Consider the following 26,224-nt stretch of genomic DNA (forward strand, 5'->3'; position numbering starts at 1 on the left):
CAGTCGCCGGGCCTTGGCTTTTTAATTGAAAATACTATTCGGCAGCCTTGCTGATGAGTGTTTAGCGCGTCGGCCTCAGAGCTCTGGGTCCTGGGTTCAAATCCAGGTCAGTCCACCTGTGTGGAGTTTGCATGTTAACCCTGACCCTGCGTGGGATTTCTCCGGGTACTCCGGTTTCCTCCCAGATTCCAAAAAACATGCATGGTAGGCTGATTGGACACTCTAAATTGCCCCTAGGTATGAGTGTGAGCATGAATGGTTGTCCGTCTGCTTGTGCCCTGCGATCGACTGGCCACCGATTCAGGGTGTCCCCCGCCTCTGGCCCGAAGTCAGCTGGGATAGGCTCCTGTGCCCTGTCTATGATTTTCGTTTCTTCTACAAAATAAAATAACGGAACATCACTGGGGCTGGTGATTCCATAATTTTTGCCAGGGGTGTATAAATGTGCCCAAAATGTTGACACAGTATTTCACTTACTGTGTGTATGTATGCATGCTACAATATTGACTTTTTCTTGTGTATCTGGGAAAGACAACATGATGATGCACACAATGTGTTGACTTTCCACTCACTCACCACTTTAAGCTGCACCTCCGGGGAGAATTTGATCTGTTGAACAGGAAGTCCTTAGTTTGCAGAAAGCTATGTGTCTAAAAAATACATCAGTGAAATCTTATATTCAGGATCTAACAAAGGACATTTACGCCGAGTACATATCTGATGGGGAGTGTTCTAGGCACAACATGCATTAACCAGTCCTCAACTAGAAGTAAAATAAGACATATTGGTGGTGTTTATACTGTCCTCTATATAAATATAAAATGGATAATATACTGTATACTACATTCAGATTATATTGTATTGTAAGAAAGTCAGTATGGACAATTAGTTACTGCATTGGTTTAAGCATTAAATGATAATTTGACACCTTATTCAAAATTAAATCTTCAAGGATATTTGTCTTACAGTGATTAACCATCTCATATTAAAAATATCAAATTAAAGTGCATGTTTACTGGGAAAGATTCTATTTGTCATTCATTATTTCTTTTCAAAATATCTTTGGAAGAGAGAGAAGCTAAATTGCCTGCCAATTGGAATTCAGTACCACTTATGTAGGAAATCGTAATTTTCATGTCCTTGTATTTCTATTTGCTGAACATCTGACATTTAGAAATGTCCTTTGCAGAGAACTCGGTTGTCTGTATTAGAGCTAAAGTAGAATTTTCCATATCATTAGCCTGTCTAGTTGTGCATGGTTCATTTTGCAAAAAAATAATCTGTGTCCGGATATAACAATGCTCAGAAACACCAACAGAAGCAAGATGTACTCCATTTATTATTTTATGATTTAAAAGTGCATACATAAGGAAAGATAAGCAGTAAAATCTTAGTTTTTCCAGTATCGGAGCACGTGTATTTCAAGATCTGTTTCCTATTTAATCCATCATGGGCAAGTAATTTAAAAGAAAACAATTACATTAAAAATTAAATATTTTAAAAAAAATCATTTAAAAAACAGTCAAACTAAAAAAGGCTTATCAAAACACACAAAAAAAATACAACAAATATTTTATACACAACGTAATTGGTGGTGAAAGGTTACGATCGAAGAAAGCTAACCACTAGAGAGAAATGTCTCATCTCATCTCATTTTCTGAACTGCTTTATCCTCACTAGGGCTGTGGGGGGTGCTGGAGCCTATCCCAGCTGACTTCAGGCCAGAGGGGGGGACACCCTGAATTGGTGGCCAGCCAATCGTAGGGCACAAAGAGACAAACAACCATTCACGCTCACACTCATACGTACCTAGGGGCAATTTAGCGTGTCCAATCAGCCTACCGTGTGTGTCTTTGGAATGGGGGAGGAAACCAGAGTACCCGGAGAAAACCCACGCAGGCGCAGGGAGAACATGCAAACTCCACACAGGTGGATTGACCTGGATTTGAACCTAGGACCTCAGAGCTGTGAGGCCGGCGTGCTAACCACTCCCCACACCGGGGCGCCCATCGAGAGAAATGTGATACATTACATTTATATTGCCATCTAGTGGATACAGAGTAGTAGTTATTCACTGATTTATTACCTTCCAACAATGAAAATCAATTAATAAAAAGAGTCTGAAACTCTTAAGGCATATATAGATTTAATGAAGCACATCACTTTGACTGTCCACTCTTTCATGCCGATAAAATCTGCCCAGAAATACTTGCACACACACTTAATAACCACAGTTTTTACTCTGAGCCCCAAGAGAGAGATCTGGTTTGGGTTTGATGATAATTAAGCTACAACCACACTTCTCCTGAGTGCTGCAGTGTAGAGTAATGATAATTAATGGTAAATAACATCATAATATTTTCTTGAGTCTTTTGTGCACCTTTATCATCTGACCCTCAACTGCAACAATTTCGTAAACCGGTGACCAGAATTTCCAGTTGTAAATCCACTTCACAAGACCTTACTTTATTGCAGGTATAGCCATAGTAATAAATTTCAATGAACTAAGCGTTCATGTGTAGCCATTGAACAGTGGATTCGAATGGTTTGGAGTTCTGTTTTTACGAGATAATTAAGACTTGTTACTGTAGTATATTACGTTATAAGTACGATATATTTTGGCAACTTTTACAGTTACTCACCTGTACTTTCTAATAACATGTTTACTCTTAATACACAAAGTACTTTGCTGCATGTCGTTTGAGTTTGATTTTTTTTAACAAGCGACAGCACATATTAATAAACCTATTCATATTCATGTTAATGAACATATATATATATATATATATATATATATATATAGGTTGAAGATAAACAATGACACATACTAAACATACACACACACATAAGTAGCACAGTTTTGGACAGCGTTGTGATCACAATTTTGTTCGTCTAACAACCAGGCTTTAAGATGATTGGCGAAAAGGTTTAGAGACGGGAGTTCACGTATGTTAATTGGTATTTAGTTCCAGGTATGTGCGGCGCGGACAGAGAAGGTGCTTTGGCTGAAGGGAACTACACAGTCACCTCTGGAGCCAGACCTTGTTGATGCATTGGAATTTTTTTGCACAAAATCTTGCCGTGGAGGAGGAGCTTTGTGATAGAAGATTTTGGAAACTAAGGTGACAGCTGTATGTTAAACAGTATTGTCCCAGTTCAGGCATTTGTGTTTTTTTAATATCTGACAGTGGTGGTGTGTTTTTGGTTTTCTGTCCAATACTTTCAGAGCTTGCTTATGAATGTTTTCAATTGGTTTTTAGTGTTCTATTGCAGGCCGATGACCAACTTGTTAGTAAGTAAGCCATGTGTGATATGATTATTGTGTCAAAATATTGTTTTGCTGACTCAGGTGCTAGATTGTTTCTAATGAACCTAAAATTGGACAAATTTAATTTAATTTTATTCAGCATATTTTTTTAAATCTTTTGTTTAAAGACAAGTTGAGAGTCAAGATTGATTCCTATGTAGGAATATAAATTCTTGGACTACATTGATCATTTTTCCTTGGATAAAAACGTTGGGGTCACTGTTATTTGTCGCCCTTTTTGAGAAGTACATACAAACATTCTTAGATATGTTAAGTGTAGTTGGGATTTTTCAAACCAGTTATTCGCGCTCATCATTGCATCTGTGAGTTCCTGTGCAGAATGTTTTTTTTTTTGTCTTTCACGTGGACATACGTATAGAACTTGTGACTTGAATGCCGTGAATCGCATACCGAGCAATTGTTGTTTAAAGAAAACGAGTGTACTAAATTAAGTGCATATATGTGCATAAATTTAAATAAACAAAGAGCATGAAAATATTTTTTGAAAGAAATAAAAGTCTGGATTTCTCCTGTCTCAACCACCATGACCGCCATTTAATCTAAAAAAGAAGAATCTGACGAAAATAAATTTTATTTCATTGTTTTATTTATTTCATTTCTGTCTCTCTCTTCGGTGCAGGCAGGCGTGGGCTCAATTCCCGCTGGTGGCGGTATGATTTGGAATGTGAATGGTCGTTTGTCTCTCTGTGTGCCCTACAACTGACTGGCTACCAATCTAGGGTGTAGTCTGCCTTTCGCCTGAAGACAGCTGGGTTAGGCTCCAGCAACCCTTTCGAGGATGGGCGGTATGGAAGATGAATAGTTGGACCTAAATGCAGGGAAGCAGTCAAGGACTTGGAATAGAGTGCTCTAACAAAACCTTAATGAACGTCGCAAAGGTCTTGAGAAAATAACAAGGACTTCGGATCAATTAACAAAACCAAACCTGACGGGAAGACATGGGCAAACGAGGAACGGGGAACATGGAACATGGCATGGCAACTTGGCGTGGTACAAACAAAGCAGATGATCCGACCATAACTCACAAACACACAGGGTTTCAATAGATACACAAGGGGTGATTACCAAATTATGAGCAGCCGGTTACAAGACGAAGGGAAACCCGGAGGGACACAGGAAGCGAAAAGCACACACACGCACGCACACACACACACACACACACACACACACACACCCACACACGCACACACACACGCACACACACACGCACACACTCACACACACACACACACACACACACACACACACACACACACACACACACACACACCTCCACCCAAAACCCTAAGACGTGACAAGTCTGCAATAACAAAAATACTTAAAACTGGTTAAATTGCCTTGTTTTTAGTATAAATCTATCTACTAGACATAAGTTAAATTATCTGCCAGTGCCTCAGGTAAATTTTCTTGACTTAGATTGTTTGAAATACAAAAATAGAAGTTTGTTACCCTGAAAATAAGCTAAACAGACTTATTACAATCAATAAATTAATACTTTAAATAGTGATTAAGTCAATTATTTTAACTTAAGGAAACTAAATTCCTTAAAAAGTGTCAGACATTCAACCCTATTAGTATGATTAGTATTCCAAATATTGTAAGAAAATGATGCAATAGAAAAATCACCATTGATTTTTCAGCTGAGATAATTGAGCATTTGATTACTTATCACCGATTACTGGTGCATATTCATTCATTCATTTTCCATACTGTTTGTCCTCACAGGGGCTGCGGGGGTGCCCGAATGTTTCCCAGCCAATGAGGGTAGTAAGTGGGGGACACTCTGAACTGGTTGCCAGTCAATCACAGGGCACAAGGAGACAAGCAACAATTTACCCACACAGTCATTCTTAGGGACAATTTGGAGTGTTAAATCAGCCTACCACACATGTTTTGGGGATGTGGGAGAGAACTGGAGTACGCAGGAACAGGGAGAACATGCAAAATCCACACAGGAAGGTCGGGGATTGAACCCTCAATCTCAGAATGTGAGGCGGACGTGCTAACCCTTCTTGTGTTGTGCCGCCTTACTGCTGAAGATGTAGCAGAAAATCTGGAAAGCTAAAGTCATAAATGACCAATTTGTTAGGGTTATGATTCTCGTATAAGATTCTTGGGGTCGGTGTAACTTTTGGCATTCGTTATGCTTCAGAGAGTCACTCAGCGCATGGCCCTTGACACTTGATGTGATACTGGCGGAGGTAGTTCCTGAGCTGAGGGGGCAGTGGAAGATTCTCTATACCCTGGTAGGTGGTGCAGCTGCACATTACAGCTCTACACAGGTGCTGCAGCGAGAAAGGAAACGTTCTGGGTAGCGGCTGGGAAAGGAGGGGTTCAAAGAAGAGACATGTGGCGGGGTCACTGTAGTGTCTTAGCAGCCCTGTTACACTGGCATCACGGTACATGCACGGGTCACGCACATCAAAGCTAAAACGCTTCCCGTTCTGCTCAATACGCGCGTGCAGAGAGCGGCTGTAACGTCGAAAACTGACTGAGAAAAGGAACTCATCCTGCGCCGAGTCTCTCAGAAGGAAGGTCCCTTCAGGCTGCCCTTCCAGAAGTTCCTCTGCCTCGAAGCGGTTCAGGACTCCCCAGTAGCAAGGGCTATTGTTGATCTGCAAGAGATCAGGAACCAATACGTGGTTAATGCAGTCTTCTGTTGGTTCATGTGGACAAATAGTGTCCCACTCCTCTTTAGGGACACTTTCAAGCTCTGGGGAACAGCAAATGTCCTCCCAGGAGAGGGGTGTGTGTGGAGGGGAGTTGCATGACGACCGACTGTCGGGTTTGAAGTTAGCCTCCAGGTCCATGAGCTCACTCGGTTGGGTGGCATGACGTTTAAAAAGGTGCCAACTGCGGGCCATTTCAGATTGGGGGGAGAAAGGGCACTTGTCTTGCATGAGCTCTGAGACGTGAATCTTGCGTTTGGACCAGAATAACACAGAGATGGAACGTGAGGATCCCGGTAAATGGGGGTGATGATGAAGGTGATGATGAGGGTGATGATTATGCGAGCGCAGGGGTAAACACTGTCCCACAGCATCCTGGAATTTCTGGCGCAGAGAGCGCCTGGATAGGGCCTTTCGGCACACGGCATCAATGTCTTCACCGAGACTGCTGCAGCTACACTTTCTCTCTCTACGCCTTCTTGGGCAGGACGTGGAGCGTACCCCGAGTTCCTCTGAAACGTCTGCCTCGAAGCCTCCAGGACTGGAACCTTTGCGAGAGTTCCTTGAGCGTTTCTTTCCTCGCCAAACATAACTGTCGGCACTCCAACTGCGAATCCCACATTTGGGACGAGTGTCTGAGCATCGAGGCTTCGTCTCAGACATGGTTTCTCCCCTTTCGTTCACTGTAGTACAATTAAAAAAACACACAAGGAAATTTAAGCAAGAACCACATTGTGAAATAATTAATGGATTCATCACCGTTGGTTTATTCTTATATTGCCAGATATCATATTTTGCACATTGGTTTGTCAGCCCTCTACATGAGCAGGTAAATATTTATTTATTTATTTTGATGTATGCAATACAATTTATGCATTACACTGATAATCTAAGACACAGATGTCAAAGTGGCGGCTCGGGGGCCAAATCTGGCCCACCACAGCATTTTGTGCAGCCCGAGAAAGTAAATCATGGATTTTCTGTTTTATGATCAAATTCAAATTAAGAATATAGATGTATAGGGAATATTCCCTGTTTTCCCCTTTTTAAATCAACAACTGCAATTTTTTAAAACCCCAATTGCATTTTAAATGTCATTATACTTGTATAATGACAATAAAAGTATTCAATTCATTTTTTTTTCTTTTTGTGTTGTTTTTAATTAGGAAACCATTTTTCAAAATGAGTGGTTAGCATGTCAGCCTCACAGCTGTCCTGGCCTCAAATCCAGTTCAGTCCAGCTGTGTGGAGTTTGCATGTTCTCCACGGGCCTTCGTGGATTTTCTGCAGGTAATCCGGTTTGATCCCACATTCCAAAAAAAAGTATGGTAGTCTGATTGGACACTCTAAATTGACCCTAGTGTGAGTGTGAGAGTGAATGGTTGTCCGTCTCCTCGTGTCCTGTGATCGCGTGGCCACCGATTCAGGGTGTCCCCCACCTCTGGCCTGGAGTCAGCTGGGATAGGCTCCAGCACCCCCCACGACCCTTGTGAGGATAAAGTGGTTCAGAAGATGAATGAATAAATGTTATATCTAAAATGTTTCCTCTTTCACCTTTTATTTTTTACTGTAAATAAAAATGCAATATTTACCAGTTTTACTTTTTAAATAAAAAACAAAAGGTTAAAACACAATATAGATTTAATATTTGCCATCTTTTCTGATTAAGAAATTGTAAATACTACATGTAAAAAATCCATTACAAGAGCATGTTTGCTATTAAGAAGCTCATAGAGAAGATTTGTATTCATTTTAATGTCCAAAAATGATCCTTGGATCAGCACGATCGGAAAACCTGTCAATTCATTAATCTATTAATTTTGGCAGCCTAATTGGAAGACATAATGGTCCTTCGGATGAAATCAAAACTACAACGTGGCCCGCTACATTAACAGTTTTCAAAGAACTATGTGAATTTGTTAGAAATTCCTGTTGTAGTTCCCTTAATTGGGGATTCATAAACTTTTGTTTCCAGTCCATGCATTTTCTTTCTATACTAATTTTTATGTGTCCACCTCTCGCGACCCTTGTGAGGATAAGCGGTTCAGAAAATAAATGAATGAATAAACTACATGTTTTATGAATACAATAATTAGTTGACATAACATCCATACCTACTGCTTATCACTTTTCAAAATCAGAAATGAGACACGGGTGTATATATATTTCACAGGGAACAGCTCTACCCTCACTCTGGGAAAGCCTGCTGTAAAGGACAGTGTATTTCCTTGGCAAATCAATAAGTAAAAAAATCTTGCAGTGCATAAGCCTTTCAGTGTTTTAATAATGAAAAAAACGGTACAATAGCTTAACATCGACTTTTGCTATATTCACGTTCACAATTTATCTGGCGAGAAAATTGAATCAGTGATTGAATTGCAGTTGAAATCTTGATTTAAATCATGAAAATGAATTCAGAAGATGAACCTACCGTGCGAACAAGATCACAGACACAGCTCTTTTTCCGCGTTGTCTAAAAGAGACCAGACCATCATGGATGACGAGCTTGCAACCACTCTGCATCTGACAGATCCGGGTTGTTCCACGTCCTATAACATCCCATTGCCAAATCCCACAGGGGGCAGCAGTTTCTTTCTCTCCATAGCGCTACCTAAAGGAAAGAGAGGGAGTGGTGTCAAGCTGGAGAGCAGATGGGATCAGAAGAAGGTGATCTCGGGTTGCTATCAATGTCTTCTACTTGACAATTCCCCACAAAAATCACGTAACAACTATGTAACACTTTAATGAAGCCATCCTCTAATTTCTGTCCACTGTATATACCTAGGTCATGATTTGGTTGTAGTTCAACTTAATGTCCAAGAGCACTCAGTATTGCCGCCCCGGTGGAACGAGTGGTTAGCGCGTCGCCTTCACAGCTCTGGGGTCCCGGGTTCAAATCCAGGTCACGTCCTACCTGTGTGGAGTTTGCATGTTCTCCCTGGGCCTGCGTGGGTTTCCTCTGGGTACTCCGGTTTCCTCCCACATTCCAAAAACGTACATGGTAGGCTGATTGGACACTCTAAAGTGCCCCTAGGTATGAGTGTGGGCGTGAATGGTTGTCCGTCTCCTTGTGCCCTACGATCGGCTGGCCACCGATTCAGGGTGTCCCCCGCCTCTGGCCCGGAGACAGCTGGGCTTGGTTCCAGCACCCCCTGCGACCCTAATGAGGAGAAAGTGGTTCAGAAAATGAGATGAGATGAGATGAGATGAGGTTATTAATCAGATTTACCAGTAGCCTGTTTGGACTTATTACCGGCTTAGGAGTTCAATCAATTATTTAGTTCGATAGAGGAAACAACACAGCATCTAAAAGGTTTCACTTATTGATTGAATCCTCTATTTTTCTCAACAAAAACTTCCCAAAAGTCCTGCACATGCAGGACGTGACTTTTTTTTCAAATACTGTAGTTCAATGAAAGAATAGAAACTTGTCACATGAAAATAAAATTCTTATAGTTTTTTCATCCCTGTGGGTGTATGTGTTTCCTTTTACCTTGGGATGACAGCTTGTCATCAATAAATCTATATGAACTCTGATATATTTGATAATGCAATGACACTTAACTTCCTCTTCGCTAAATAATTAATGCCCTCTGCATTATCACAGTGGCCAAACATTTGACAGCTGTGTATGATCTCGCAACCAACCTGATTGATGTCATAATCTATGACACTTTAAGGAAATGGAATGCATCAAGTCAGTTAACACATAAGGAGTTAAGTTTGGCTCGTTCATCAAACCTCTCATCTCATAAGTGACTATGGGGTTTGCAATTTATGTGCCACCAGTCAGAGAATAAAACTGTGACCACACTGCTGCTGCACAGTCAAGGGACAAATGGCAACCGAGATATCCCCTCTCAAGTCTCAATTAATTATCCAAGGGATGTATTGCATAATTTGGCTTTAGGAAGTACCTTCAGCAGTGTCTGAAATTCAGTCGGTCCATTAACCTGCAGCAGGCAGGACTCAACCAGGGGGCTAGTTGTAATCTACATCACAGACGCATTGATCTCATGTGCAGCATGGCCAGCAGGAGCATGCATGAATAATTGATGCTATTCCGACAGAATGGACTCTACGCTGCTATGATTTTTACATGACTCTTTTACAGATTTATATTAATTGGGTTGGGTGAAAGTACAGAATACATTATGGGCACTTGTTTTCATTCATTACCCCATGCAAAAATGTTCAGTCATCTTTTTTCATGTTTGGTTCATCATTTACCATACAATCGCAGCCAAAGCATAAACATATTTGTGGACAGGTGAATTTGAGCTTCCACGTGGGTTTGTTTGAAGAAAGAAAGCCAGGACACATTGATTTAAAAAAAATAGTGGTTAGCGCGTTGGCCTCAGTTCTCCCCGGATTTGCGTGGGTTTTCTCCGGGTACTCTGGTTTCCTCCCACATCCCAAAAACATGCAGAGTAGGCTGGTTGAAAACTTTAAATTGGCCTTAGGTATGAGTGTGAGCATGAATGGTCATCCCTCTCCTTGTGCCCTGCGATTAGCTGGCCACCGATTCAGGGTGTTCCCCGCCTGGCGCCCGTAGTTAGCTGGGATAGGCTCCAGCACCCCCCGCAATCCTTGTGAAGATAAGCAGTTCAGAAATTGAATGAATGAACGAACATATTTATTAAATTAAGTGGTGGTCGAGTGGTTAGCGTGTTGCCCTCACAGTTCCAAGGTTCAGTGTTCGCTCCCAGGTTGGTCCGCACTGTGTGGAGTATGCATGTTTCACTGGGCTTCCGTGGGTTTTATTCAAGATAAGCGGTTCAGAAAATAAACAAATGAATGAATACTTCAATGTTTCCAGTTTCAATATTAATAATGGGTTTAAAATATTATTTCCCTACAGAGTACGGCCCCAAATAAAACTGTGAAGTTGATCTTTTTTTCCATTGTTTTTAATTCATACCATTCCATTGAGAACAAGAGACATCTAATTAATTTAAACCGTGCATATTCATGTTTTACTACTATTTACAGCGCTAGACGGCCGATGCATTTTGACTGGGAGGGGCGAATGACACATTTATTGCAGTCAATAACTAAATGGAAAATACATTATTTGGCCTGTTACTGTGTGCAGCATGGGTCTGAAATTCAATTTATTGTGGCAATCCTGAAAACAGTCTGTTTGAGTTTGGGCCTCTGTAATCCCATAAATGGACTTGAAGTAATTAAAGAAGTAATGTAGATCCAATCTTCTCAATCTTGAAAGAAAACAGATCAAAGCATAAGCGTTTTTTCAGAATCTGAACAAGATTGATAAAAGGGTCCTCTCTGATAAAACTAGTACTTCGCATACTGATCAACATGTCTAGGAGTTGAGTACTGACATCTTAGGTGGTATTTCTGGAGTATGTTACTCCAGAAATACCACATTAGATGTTGATCAATGGGGCCTCCTGATGGTGTGGCGGTTCACTCGCCTGACTTTGGTGCAGGCAGGCGTGCGCTCAATTTCCTCTGGTGACGGTATGATTGTGTGTGCGAATGGTCAGTCGGTCACTGTGTACTCTACGTCTGATTAGCGACCAGTCTAGAGTGTAGTCCGCCTTTCGTCCGAAGTCAGCTGGGATCGTGTGCGGTCGATTCGTCGCCAGTCTTTTGGTTGCCGGTCTTTTGGTCATGGGTCTTTTGGTCGCCCGGACCGCGACAACGGGCGACCAAAAGACCGGCGACCAAAAGACCGACGACAAAACAAGGTAAAACAACACAGTCTACGCGTCAATAAAAGCCAACAATGGCTATGAGCTGTTTCACTGAGCCGACGTGTGAGTGTATAAGAGTTTGTATGTACATGAGTTGTCCCCTTAGGAAGGTACGTCAGTCAGGGTCTTAACAAGTTCTCCAACAAAAAACAATAAAAGTCCGGGAAATTTTGAGGTTTTCTTTAGCCTAATAATTAATAGGGCATTAAGTATGACTAAATAGTAATTCGCATTTAGGGGTAGTAATTTGTATTTAGGGAATTTGAGCAACGATTTAAATGGTAATAATCAATAACCTTCCGGGCGACCAAAAGACCGGCGACCAAAAGATTGGCGACCAAAAGACCGGCGACCAATCGACCGTGTACCAGCTGGGATAGGCTCCAGCAACCCCCGCAACCTCAACAACGTGGCGCTGAACGTCTCCAAAACCAGGAAACTTCAAACGGAACAAGGCCGGTCCATCCCCCCAGTATATCAACGGCGAATGTGTGGAGCGAGTGGAGACTTTCAAATTCCTGGGGGTCCACATGTCTGCTGATCTCACTTGGGTGGCAAACACCACAGCACTCGTCAAGAAGGCGCAGCGGAGGCTACATTTCCTGAGAGTTCTCAGAAAAGAGCAACTAAACACCAACCTGCTGGTGACCTACCGGTCTGCCATTGAGGGCACGCTGACCTCCGCTGTGTCAGTGTGGCACTCCAGCTGAACAGAAGCAAACAGGAAAAGACTGCAGAGAGTGATCAACACAGCTCAAAAGATCATCAACTGCCCCCTTCATACCCAGTCCAGCATCTACAAATCCTGGTGCCTTTGAAGGGCAGAGAGCATCATAAAAGTCAATACTCATCCCAGCTTCCAGCACTTCAACCTGCTGCCCTCTTGAAGGCGCTACAGATCCATAACAGCCAAGACAAACAGACTCAACCATAACAATTAGGGATGTCCCTGAACCGATCATGTAAATGGAAATCCAAGGCCATAATTTTTAGATTGAAATCAGGTGATAGAGCTTTTAATCTTTTTTTTTTAAATTGCTACAAAGCAGCAAAATAATCAGAATGGACAAGGATATTGTGAAAGGAAATGTTAAGTTTTAGGATAAATTAAATACAGAAGTATCTATTAGTAGAAGTATCAGCAGTTCCAGCATGTGTGTCCTTGCATATGTCGGGGTGTGTGTATCCACTGAGAAGCAGAGTTATAATGTGAATAGCAGAGATGGTAAATTGAATCAGTATGGCGTCTGGCTCCATGTGTCTCATTTGTTTCCATTGATCTTTATCAGAAGGCTCCTCTGACGAAAAAAAGAAATGCTGCACCTCTCACAGTACAGCAACGTGTCACATTTCAGGCACCAAGAGAACTATTCCACACATACACCCATATTTGTCAATGTAGAAACATTAGATGTCTGTCAATAAGTAGGAAATCTGAATGACTATCAAAAAATAAACTCTATGTATTTTCTCAGTAATAATGCCTTTGGATTCCTCTGCAGAGCACAAAGATACAATTATATTTGCAGTTTGTGTTTGTTACACTTGCCATTTTGGTTGATCATATACCATGTGGCTTTTGGGCAGTTTTCCATTTAATCAAGTTTTTTCCAGTAGTCCAAAATGTATGGTTATATTGTCAACTCATTGCATCGCATATTTTCCCTGTTGGACACTTGACATGAACTCTTTCAGTGCCATTTAAAATTACAGAGATTCAATCATGTGGCTCGTTTCATACTTCTGCTGTGTATTGAAATTATTTACCGTACATTGTTCATTCACATTGAACATCTATCGTCGTCAATGGCAGCCGATGAGTTAATTTATTAATCTTATAGGGACAGTGCACATTAATGATCATATATTAAGATCTAATACATGTAAATACATATGCCGGACGATAGAAAAAATGCTATAATAATAATAACAATAATAATAATAGCGGCTCGGTGGGGCGAGTGGTTAAAGCGTCGGCCTCACAGGTCTAGGGTCCTGGGTTCAAATCCAGATCACGTCCACCATTGTGGAGTTTGCATGTTCTCCCCGGGCCTGCGTGGGTTTCCTCCGGGTACGCCGGTTTCCTCCCACATTCCAAAAACATGCATGGTAGGCTGATTGGACACTCTAAATTGCACCTACGTATGGGTGTGTGAATGGTTGCTTGTCTCCTTGTGCCCTGCGATTGGCTGGCCACCAATTCACTGTGTTCCCCACCTCTGGCCCAAGTCTGCTGGGATAGGCTCAAGCACCCCCCACAACCTTAGTGAGGATAAAGCGGTTAAAAAATGAGATGAGAAATATGTATTGTAAATAGAAGTAATCATCTTTGAGACGCTTATAGAACCAAAAGGGGACATAAGTTTTTAACAATACAGTTATACCTTGACATACAAGTGCCCCAACATCGAGCAATTTGAGATACGAGTAAAATTGGGAGCAAATATTTGCCTTGAGATATGAGAATACGAGACAGCCTGGTGCCTGAGACACGAGAGGCTGCTTATGATTTCTTTCTCGTCGCATCTCCCTCGTGCAAAGATATCTACAAGCACTGGGCGGAGTTAGTCATTGCAGATTTAAGGGAAAAACAATAGGTCCAAAGTCAACAAGGTGCAATGAAGGGTAATGCGAAAAAAAGGCGTACGATGGCAATCGATATAAAGCGCGAAATAATCGCAAAGCATGAGAGTGGTATATGTGTGACGGAGCTGGCTCGCCAATACGAGAGGAGCACACAGACAAGTTGGCAAGTGGTCGTGTGTTATCCTATTGTGAGGACATTTTCGTAATATTTTGTAGGGGACACAAAAGAAACAATCCTATATAGGTTCCTTTTAAAAACTCCGGCTAAAAGGGAAGGTGGAAGCGAGGCAAAAAGAGCCAAGCCCAAAGAAGAAAAGTAAAAAAAAAAAAAAAAAAAAATAGAATTAAGTATTTATTAGTGTAAACTAAGATTAAAACCTATTTTTAAGTGTGTCTGTATCGTTATGTAAATTCATGTTCTAGTTATTTGTTACTCTGTCATTAGATGGTGAATTAAGACCAATAACAATGTTTTTCTATTGTATTATCCCTTTTTTGGTGTTTTTTCAGAGGGTGGGAAAAAAATAATTTGTATTTAGTTCATTTCTATGGGAAACGTTGATTTGAAATACGAGTAAATCGACATACGAGCTCGGTCCAGGAGCGCATTAAGCTCATATCTGAAGGTATTACTGTACTACATTTATATTTCAAGCTCTAAAGTAGTTTAGTACAACACTTTTCAATGACTTGTTTAAAATATATAAAGAGTAGGCTAATCATCTGCTCATGGACATGTGAGCTGCTGTATTGATTCATGGGGTATTTATTTATGTCTCCGTCATCTCCGCTGCCCGTAAGTATCCGGAGCACTTTTTCCCCTCTGTCACATTAAAGACTGTAACCCAAGACATACTAGTCACTCAACTGGCCACCCATTTACTCTATACTCCCTTAGATATTGAGATCATGTGTTACGTTCCAATCTATTTTATGTGACCTTTTTGGCCTCAAAATTGCTGATCATGTACAGTTACTCTGCATTTGCCAGCATTCTTTGCAATATTCATTCATTCATTTTCTGTACTATATCCTCACAAGGGTTGTGGGGGTGCTGGAGCTAATCCCAACCATCTAAGGGTATTAGGCGGGGGACACCCTGAATTGGTGGCCAGCCAATCGCAGTACACACTCATACTTAAGGGCAAATTAGGATGTACAACCAGCCCACCACACATGTTTTTGGGATGTAGGAGGAAACCGGTTTTACTCACGCAAGCCCGCAGAGAAAATGCAAGCTCCACACAGCAAAGTCGGACCTCACCTGGTATTGAACCCTTGCTAACTACTCATCCACCGGACCGCCCTATTATTGATAAGAAAACTAAAACAATATTGGCTGTCAACAACAATTTATGCACACACACACAAACTAAGGGAAAATTTAGAGTGTTCAACCACCCTATAATGCACGTTTTGGGGATGTGGGAGGATACTGGAATTGCTGGAGAAAAGCCACGCAGACAAGGGGATATCTCAGAACTGTCAAGTGGAAGTGCTAACCACACTTCCATCAAGCCGCCTATCTTGTTCAATAAATTGAAGAAAATCAGAAAATTCATTTTTTATAATGTGTAATAGTGTAGAAAAACATTTTTCATATTTCTATTAGTAAGTGGCCGCCAAAAATGGCTGCAGAGATTTTATAAATGCCAATGCTATTTTAGTCAGTCAAATATGAATATGTAGAATTTGACTCCTTTCCTCACAATGTCATTAATACACATTATCTCATATTAAATACTTAAATAATATACAATATTAAATCGTATCTTTTATATGAATGTTATTTATACTAGGCGCTGAACATCTCCAAAACGATTGCACCATCCTGGACGTCTGACGGAACAAGCCCACTCCGCTCTGCTGACCTCACTTGGACTACTTATTTATTTCTTATTTATTGATTATTTAATGATTATTTATCCATACTCTATATTGATTGTGACTGCTTGTTTGTTGTTGCGTCCAAAGACTCAGCGAGTGGTGCGAATTGGCGCTGAACGTCTCCAAAACCAACCTTGGAACTCATCCTGGACTTCAGACGGAACAAGCGCGCTTCACTCTGCTGACCTCACTTGGATTACTTATTTATTGATTTATTTGTCCGTCTGCTGTTATTTGTGCACTATGTGGTGAAAGCTTTAAATCTCATTATACTTGTATTATGACAATAAAAGCATTCAATTCAATTCAATAGGTGTTCTCCTTCACCTGAAGGATACAAATGATGAATTTCTTGATGTCTCATTATAGAGAAACTATTGGCTGAACACGAAAAAGTGACACCACTTACAAGAGCAGCCATTTTGTGACATCATTTATACCACTGGACATGCACCGATAAACTCGAGTGCGGCATTGATAAAACATCTGCTCCCATGTCAGATAGTCACTAAGTGGGAAAACAGGCTTTTATTTACATTTTTCTCCACTATAAACCACCAGATAAAATGGATATTGAGATTTTTTGACTTACTAATCAATATTTTTTTTCAATGATCAAAGTGTCCCTCGAGTACTTGAAATAGTTGCAGTAACCATTCCATACATAGCACAAACACACACACACAGACACACACCACACCACACACCACACACACCACACCACACACCGCACACACACCGCACACACACGCACACACACGCACACACACGCACACACGCACACACACGCACACACACGCACACACACGCACACACACGGACACACACGCACTCACACGCACACACACGCACACACACGCACACACACGCACACACACACACACACACGCACACACACGCACACACACGCACACACACGCACACACACGCACACACACGCACACACACGCACACACACGCACACACACGCACACACGCACACACACACGCACACACACGCACACACACGCACTCACACGCACACACACGCACACACACGCACACACACGCACACACACACACACACACGCACACACACGCACACACACGCACACACACGCACACACACGCACACACACACGCACACACACACACACGCACACACACTCTACTTACACACTCTACTGCCCATTATTTGCTAGGATAGGGTCCCTTGCCTGCAAGAGATTTAGATAAATATACTGAATAATGTAACCAATGGAACTCACAAGAGTTAATCCTATATGGGCTAATGTATCATATTTAATACATGAATTTTAAGCAATATTTCTTCTTCCTGATGATAACTGGTGTACCATATGAATACGATACAAATTTCTGACAAATTATATTTTAAATGTTGTTATATTTTTGTTCTGAGGGACAATAAAAGATTCAGTTTAAAGAATTTTAATTTGTTGTCAATTATTTAGTGTTTTGGGCTGTAACAGGTTAAACCTTTGCATGACAGACAATACATCTAGTCTCCCTTTACAGTAATTTATTGGCTTGGTCACATCCTGTGTTTCCTGACTTCTAATGCATGCAGAAAATACGAGAGAAAGGGAGGGGGTGTATCTATTTGGTTGGTATGTCTCCACCCTGACCATGTAAACACATGTGAAGCTCCTTAAAAAATCAATAATGAAGAGGAAACATTTCCAGTAACTGTATGAGTGGCAAAATGTTGCTACATTAAATTAAATGTCAGTGGTACAAAAATTACTTTACGTTGGGGAAAAAACATATCAATTTACTTCAAAAAGTAAGTTTGGCTTTTGAGATAATAAAATAAAAATATATCAGGTAAACATTTAATTTTGTATGTAATCTAATTCTACAGTATTTTAATCAAATAAGACAAAGAGATCTGCGATTGGATGGCCACTGATTCGGGGTGTCCCCCACCTCTGGCCTGAAGGCAGCTGGGATAGGCTCCATCACCTCCCGCAACCTTAATGATGATAAAGTGGTTCAGAAAATGAGATGAGATGAGATCCTCATCAAAAGTCACAGTGGAATTTTGTACTAATTGCTTGCTCTTAACTCTGGACGCTGAAGCATTACATTATATGAGTCAAGGTAAGACAGAACAAATGCATAAACTATGGTTTCTGCATTATTGTTGGATAAATGGGGCCATATTTTTACAAACTTTAGTTATATTCTTTATGTGCAACAGAAAAGAAAATAAGAGTAAAAAATAACACCAAGGTTTTTTTTCATGTCATTTTGGATAATCGTGTTATTATCAAAGCTTAGAGTTGGACGCTTAAACACGAGCCTGCTAGACACAGGCAAGTGTTTAAGCGATGTTGGAAAGGCCAAAAATGAGTAAATCTGTTTTCTCAGGATTAAGGAAGAGAATTGTACAGGTTATCCACTGTTCTTTCTCAACGAGACACACCTCTGGAATACTGCAATTGGTTAGTTTTAGTGTTAGAAGCCTATGTAAGATACCTTCATCGTCATTTCGAACTTGATAGAGTTGGTATCGTGACATCTAAATATTCATACATAGTAAAAAGTGTACTGCATGCAAAGAAACTAGCAATCAGTATCTCTATGAGTAGATGCTACGAGCTGGTAATCACTAGTAAAACCATTACCTTGTCAGCATGGGGTCATGTCCATCTGGTTACTGTTGTCTACATGACATCACCAATGAAGATGCATTGTAACTGTAAAGAAAGGTGAGAGATAGAAAGGTAAATTTTTGGACGCACTTATCATTACTCCAAGAATCAATAATGCATGTCCCAGTTTATTTTTTATTGCGAACCAAACAATTCCCAGGAAAGTTCGCAATTCTAAATGGCATAATGATGAATTTAGATCAGGGTGTCAAACCAATTCCGCAGTGGGTCCTGGTCTTGGTTCCAATTGATCCAGTGCTGACAGTTTAACCAATGAGGTGTCTTCTAAAATAGTAGCACCTGACTTTAATCAACTGATTACACATGCAAAAGGTAGCCTCTTATTCAGTTGGAATGAAAACCTGCACCCACTGTGGCCTTGTGTGACACCCATAACTTAGATGATAAAATATTTTGTAGTATTGTTATACAATGCTTTAAGTCATAAGCGTCAAACTCATTCCAGAAAGGGCCAAGTGGGTGCAGGTTTTCGTTCCAACCCACCAAGACGACACCTTTTCACTAATCTGTTCTCTTACAACTGTAATCAGTTGCAGTCAGGTGCTGCTTCCTCCAGCAGGCCTCCTCATTGGCCTAACTGTCTGTGGTGTTTCAGTACGGAGGAAAACCCGCACCCAATTGGCCTTTTCTGGAATCAGTTTGACTCCTTGTGCCCTGCGATTGGCTGGTCACCAAAGGTGTCCCCCTGCCTCTGGCGCGAAGTCGGCTGGGATGGGCTCCAGCACCCCCTGCGACCCTAGTGAAGATAAAGCGGTTCAGAAAATGAGATGAAGTTGATAATCCAATAAAGGAAGCCGATTTGTGTATAACCACTGTCACCAGTAGATGGCGGTAATATATTATACATAATTTCATCCATCTTTCCTTCATGTCCTCGTCAATGTAGTCGTAGATGCTTCACCTCGTATAAGCGGAAAAATCTTGTTGTCTGAACCGCCTCATCCTCATTAGGGTTGCGGGGGGTGCTGAAGCCTATCCCAGCTGACTCCAGGCCAGAGGTGGGGGACACCCTGAATCGGTTACCAGCCAATCGCAGGGCACAAGGAAACAAACAGGGACAATTTGGAGTGTTCAACTCAGCCAAAAGCCACATAGGAAGACTGAAGCCAAGGATAGAACCCAGAATTGTGAGGGACGTACTCAGTGATCACTACTCAGTCATGTTTTGTTGTGCAGGATTAAGACAAGAAACTAATTTTCAACACATTTTAGCTTGTACAAAGAACTGCTATATAAAATAACAACAACAACAACAAAAATTATAAATTCAACAAAAACCTAGTACAAATAACCTTCATGTGAAGTACAGTTTCTGGAATTGGGCATTTGTTGTCAATGGCAGGCAACGAGTTAATATTGCAATGTGAGGAAACAATTTAATTACTAAGAAATTGAAGGGGGAAAATTGTGTAATTGAGGCCTTATCTCTGTTTTCTTTCAAGTCATTGTTATTTTTTGAATTATTATTTTATTAATGTATTTATCTTCTATATAAATAAATAATAATTGTAAAATACTATACTGATTCATTTTCAACACCATAAGAATATGTGTATATATATATATATATATATATATATATATATATATATATATATATATATATATATATATATATATATATATATATATATATATATATATATATATACACACACACACACACACAGTGGTACCTCGACATACGATCGTAATCCGTTCCGAGACTGAGATCGTATGACGAGATTCTCGTAACTCGAGCGGACGTTTACCATTGAAATGAATGGAAAACAATTCAGGGTGTGCCCCGCCGCATGCTCAAAGTCAGCTGGGATAGGCTCCAGCACCCCTCGCGACCCTAGTGAGGATAAAGCGGTTCAGAAAAAGAGATAAGATTTATTTTCTTAGGGTATTTATAGCGCCACAACAAGCAGAGGGGGTAAACGTGTCAGAGATGGCGCTAACTATAACGTGACATTAATTAATAAAACATTAATTAATAAAACAAGTTTTATTCTGAGAAAGAATGCCATTGCCTATCGGCGTTGTGTGCACGTTGTGTGTATACTTCATTACCCAGAAAGCCCTCTTTTTCCCGCGCATGCGCGTTGTGCGTTTCCTGGTCGCAACTCGTCTGAAGAACTCATTCGGTGCTCGTAGTATTGTTATACACGAAAGATATGCAAAAAAGACAGTGCCATGGCCACCTGGCTTGGTCGCATCACGAGATTTTGATCGCATGACGGGCAAATTATTCGATCGAAATTTCCGTCGTAAGACAAGAATATTGTATTAAGAGCGGTCGTGTGACGAGGTACCACTGTATATATATATATATATATATATATATATATATATATATATATATATATATACAGTCATACCTCTAATGCATCTAGATACGAAAGTTCCAGGTTACTTTTTTTATATGCAAATGAGTGACTCGAGATAGGAAAAAGATCCAAGTTACAAAATCCCCCAAAAAGTAAACGCATTTCCTTATTCATTATTTTATTTTGAATTCCCTTTATTAAGCGATTAAAACTACAAATGCAACGTGGCACATATTTTCACACACTCACACACACTCGCACACACACAGATAGGGCACATGTAAAACTCTCAAATTTAATACAAAGTGGACAGCTTTCGGCCCTGGTAGCTCTTGCCGCCATCTGGCGGACAAACACGGGTATTACATCTACAATGGCCACGAAGGGAGACATTTCAGTGGCACCGTGCACATTTTCATATGTTTTATTTATTTTAAGACATTAACAAATCATTTCCTGATAATTTTCTCTCATTTTGTGTTTCGTCACATCTTTCATACAAAATTGGGACACAATTTTAAAGGGCTCAGTTAGTAGCTGTGTGAGGACCGTGGAACGAATTAGAGAATTTACATATAAAGTACACCTCTACTTACGAATTTTTCAAGTTACGAAAAAAGTCTTGGAACCAATTAATTTTGTAAATTGAGGTACGACTATATATATATATATATATATATATATATATATATATATATATATATATATATATATTCTGGGGTTTAAGGGTTGGATCCTCACTGTGTGGAATTTGCATGTTCTTCACGGGTTTGCATTTGCGTGGGTTTTCTCCGGGTACTCTAGTTTCCTTACATATCCTAAAAATATTCAGGGTCGGCGGGTCCAACAAAATTGACCTTGGCTGGCCAACTGTTCGGGGCCTCCTTTGTTAGCTGGGATAGGCTCCAGCACCCCCCGCAACCCTTGTGCGGATAAGCGTTCCAGAAAATGAACGAATGAAAATAGTCACTCGGGCTACAACGGGGTTCAAAAAACTTAAAAAGGTCATTACAACAAAATTGTGAAGTAGAGAGGACCAACCTACTTATGTATAATCACACGACAAGAAGGTTGAGTGCTTTATACGCCCTACACTTCCTCTAGTTTGGATCCAATTTGTCCAGGTTCAAAATCATGATGAGGAACGTCTCAATGCAGGAAAACAATAAGGTCAGCGTCAGGTGTGCGTGTTCATGTGTGCACGCCCGCCCGCGGGCGCGTATGTACGTGCGCGCGCACGCCCCGGACAGCGGATTCTTCGCATCACAACCAAAATGGCGGCTGAGCGGACAGCCGGCCCGGCTCCGCGCGTTGACTGACAGGACAGCGGACACGTTTCGCTTGGCCGGACTCAACAGTCACATTCCGGGACCATTGAAGATACGTACTCACACAAAGATGGCTACCGCGAACATGGAGTGGCGCCGGTAGATGACACCCGACGAAACTGCGCCCGGAGGACTAAAAATATCGCTTGCAACTGGGGTAAGTAGGGAATGGTGACTCTTTCGAATGCAGCTGCCGCTTGTTTTCTTGAACAGAATGGCTGCGAAGCCGGTTCACCATCTTTGCCTTCTTCCTTCTGCCTGTCACCGCTCAAGACTGAATTGTGGTATCGAACATGTGTCTGCTTCTTCGCTAGCTTGCAGCTCAGAATTGGATGTGCCACAGGTTGTTGCAGTCCACGGCAAATGTATATTTCACCTCAGCTGGTTACTGAATTAATGTCACGTTATAGTTGGCGCCATCTCTGACACGTTTACCCCCTCTGCTTGTTGTGGCGCTATAAATACCGTAAGAAAATAAGTCTCATCTCTTTTTCTGAACCGCTTTATCCTCACTAGGGTCGCGAGGGGTGCTGGAGCTTATCCCAGCTGACTTTGAGCATGAGGCGGGGGACACCCTGAATTGGTGGCCAGCCAATCACAGGGCACAAGGAGACAAACAACCATTCACGCTCACACTCACACTTAGGGGCAATTTAGAGTGTCCAATCAGCCTACCATGCATGTCTTTGGAATATGGGAGGAAACCGGAGTACAGACGCTCCCCTACTTACGAACGAGTTAGGTTCCGAGCGATTGTTCATAAGTTGAATTTGTTCGTAAGTTGATTCAGTGCTATATTTTGTATTATAATTTATGTTTAAGGCCTATATAAGTATATTGAAGGTTTATATAAGTCAATTTGTATGTTTAAGGCTTGTATAAGTAACCTGCATTGGTTTGTACTGGAAAAAAAAAAATTTAACGAACGATCGTCGAACGATTCAAGTTGTATGCCCGTGCAACGCTCACCATTTTCTCACCCGCATCAAGCTTCTTTATTATTGCCACTTTAGTTTCAAATGAAATGGCTTGCCTCTTCCTTGCACTACCACCCTCACTAGAAGCCTTTCGCTTTTCAGCAACCATATTGAATAATGGATGCACGAGATATTTAATGATAAAAAATGTGGAGATACGTTCACGCACTTACGCACTGCAACAAACTGGGCAGAGGAAGGTGGATGCCGGGTGAGCTCTCACAGCGCCAGGCGTCGGTATTAGCGGCGGAAAGAAGCACTACAAGAAGTAGCCGAAAGAAGCCAGGCTCACAGAACAAAGAAAGTTGTAAAAACATTAAAGTAAAAAGTATAAAGTACAAAGTAAAGTAAAGAGGAATGTATTAAGAAATATTAAAATGTAATTTAAAAAAAGATAGAAGGGCTGCAAAACACGAAAAACATAAGAATATACAGAGCTACTGTCACTGGCTTCCGCGTGACGGCACCATCTTGGGGGGAAAAAATAAAAAAAGGAAAAAAAAATAATCTATGCGCAGACATGTTCGTATGTACCGTTGTTCGTAACTCGAATGTTCGTAAGTAGGGGAGCATCTACCTGCAGACGCGAGTAGCCTTGATACATGTATTCGTCATGTTTACCATGTCAGTACTGCTCACGTGACTTCCTTTTTCCACTTTGATTTTTTCTTTTTATTTCTTGTTCGAAAGTGACAACTATTGCAGTAATATGAACCATCGAAAGAATCGAGATATTTCGACATTAGAAGCAATATGGCCGCCACAACATCGTAAACTTCTGGTAAGAAAATTTTCATTCATGTCATTAAAAAGCATCAGGTTCTCATCAAGAGACTTATTTCTTTTTTCAAATTGAATAATTTGATATTTTGCATTTACAAAGACAGGAATATGAACTTCCTTATGATATTGACCCAAATCATGTGCAATCCAGAAGACGAACCTTTCGAATCATACAGTACCATATTTTCTCGCATATAAGCCGTTTTTGTACAAAAAAAAAAAAGATGACAGAATCAAGGGTACGCATATATGCGCACAAGACTTGCTATACTCTTTTTCACCAGTAGATGTTGGGTTATTTTTTGGGTTGTTTTGCAGTAAGAAAACAACCATTACTGGATGAATTAATCCCTTATGATAATGACCCTAATAGTGTGCTTTTGATTTATACAGTATCTAAGAAATACCACTCACCAGTGTGAATCAGGGGACGGCTTATACGTGAGAAATTTTAAAATTCAATGATTTTAAGGCAATTTTAACGGTGCAGCTTATACGCGGGGGCGGCTTATATGCGAGTAACTACGGTATCTGAGAAATACCACGTGTCATGATTTTTCTTAAGATTTTCCCTTCAAATTAATATATTGGTACTCCCTATTAAAACCATGAATATGGAGGGGAAAATTGTGAATAAGGGGGTGTCTTATATGGAGAAATTGTAAAATTCAACAATTTTAAGGCCATTTTAAGGGTACTCGCTGGCGGCTAATATGCGAGAAAATACGGTAATCTTTTTATGACTACTTATTTATGTGTGCACTTTATAGTGAAGCTTTATATCTAATTGTACTTGTATAATCACAATAAGAGCATTCAATTCAATGCATTTTGATAGCGGCTAATATAGATATACATACAGCATGTGTTGCCTTCATTGTAAGGCTTATATATGTACTTTTTTGCAGCTCCAGGCATATTTGTTTTTTTTTGTCCAATACAGAGTATCCGGAGAAAACTTTGTAAGACAGTATTTTGGTTATTAATTATTTTTTTATAAAATCAATTGGCTAACGTACAGTTGGAAAAGGAATTCAGCACAGGATCCTCAATCGCATGCAACATTAATAACATACTACAGCATTGTTTTAATCCAATTTTTTAAATGAAAGATTCAGATAGATTATTCCATTAGGAATATTGCTATAAATCTAGTTGTTACTTAAAATTAAGCAGTCAAAGAGTTGGTTCAATTATGTCTTGATACACTAACTCGCCTGAAATCAAGAATAGGCGATTTTGAAAACCCGCGCGGGAGAACATGGAAACTCCAGGCAGGAAAATCGGAACCCACCGGCGATTGAACCCTTGATTTTTAGACCTGTGAGGCAGATGTTTCAACCACTTTCACACTGTGCCACCTGGTATATTTAAGGGTAGTCAAAAAGTTAGTTACATGCTTTTAAATGGATAGTAATGATATGATTTGGCTTGTCCTGATTTCTCACTTTGACCTGTTGATTCATTTGCAGCACTAGTAGCACACTCCCTGTGATATATGTTATCAATAACACCCTCATAACAATATTCACTAAATTTGGATCCTACTTTACTACTGTGAAAATCAACTCTTTGATCCCGTAATAGCAGTGGTATTCTGTGACCAAAAAAAAACACTTGGAAGCATATAAACCGGTGATGGATGCCTAAAATTGATAACTAATATTATTTAGAACTGCTGGTAACTACCAAATGTGCACATTCGTACTGTTAAATAAAAATTCAAATGAACTAAATAAGCTATGCCACAACAAATCTTATGGTCTCTTAATTTGTTAGGGTTACTTAGTGTCTGGCACAAGAATATAAACAGGAAGGTTTGTTTTATAAACAAGTGAGCTAAATGGCTATAAAACACACACTGTAATCCTGAAGGCAGAATATCTTAACAACTGTACATGGGTTTTGCCAAATACAAACAGAAATGCAGACAAATAGAACAAACATAAACACCATTCA

General features: G+C 40.5%; 3 protein-coding genes across 3 annotated transcripts in view; 2 read left to right on the forward strand and 1 right to left on the reverse strand.

Annotated features, from left to right (window-relative positions):
* The window catches only part of slc67a1 (solute carrier family 67 member 1), a 184,722-nt gene that overhangs the window by 68,664 nt on the left and 89,834 nt on the right, over positions 1 to 26,224 (forward strand). The window lies entirely within an intron of this gene.
* Positions 4,479 to 8,600, reverse strand: socs4 (suppressor of cytokine signaling 4). Its single transcript, XM_077590477.1, has 2 exons — positions 8,429 to 8,600; positions 4,479 to 6,680 (listed from the first exon to the last, which is right to left on the reverse strand). The coding sequence occupies exon 2, from the start codon at positions 6,658 to 6,660 to the stop codon at positions 5,485 to 5,487; it is 1,176 nt and encodes a 391-aa protein (XP_077446603.1). The 5' UTR covers positions 6,661 to 6,680; positions 8,429 to 8,600; the 3' UTR covers positions 4,479 to 5,484.
* The window catches only part of LOC144064613 (C-myc promoter-binding protein-like), a 51,655-nt gene continuing 47,826 nt past the window's right edge, over positions 22,396 to 26,224 (forward strand). Inside the window, exons 1-2 of the mRNA XM_077587285.1 lie at positions 22,396 to 22,662; positions 22,820 to 24,263. The gene's annotated coding sequence lies outside the window, so the exon portion shown is untranslated. The remainder of the gene's footprint in view (positions 22,663 to 22,819; positions 24,264 to 26,224) is intronic.

Source organism: Stigmatopora argus, chromosome 2 (assembly GCF_051989625.1).
Source record: "Stigmatopora argus isolate UIUO_Sarg chromosome 2, RoL_Sarg_1.0, whole genome shotgun sequence".
Classification (NCBI taxonomy): domain Eukaryota; kingdom Metazoa; phylum Chordata; class Actinopteri; order Syngnathiformes; family Syngnathidae; genus Stigmatopora; species Stigmatopora argus.

What these genes read in the sequence shown, in the direction of transcription:
- socs4 (XM_077590477.1), bottom strand. Translation starts at nt 6,660, where the DNA reads ATGTCTGAGACGAAGCCTCGATGCTCAGACACTCGTCCCAAATGTGGG.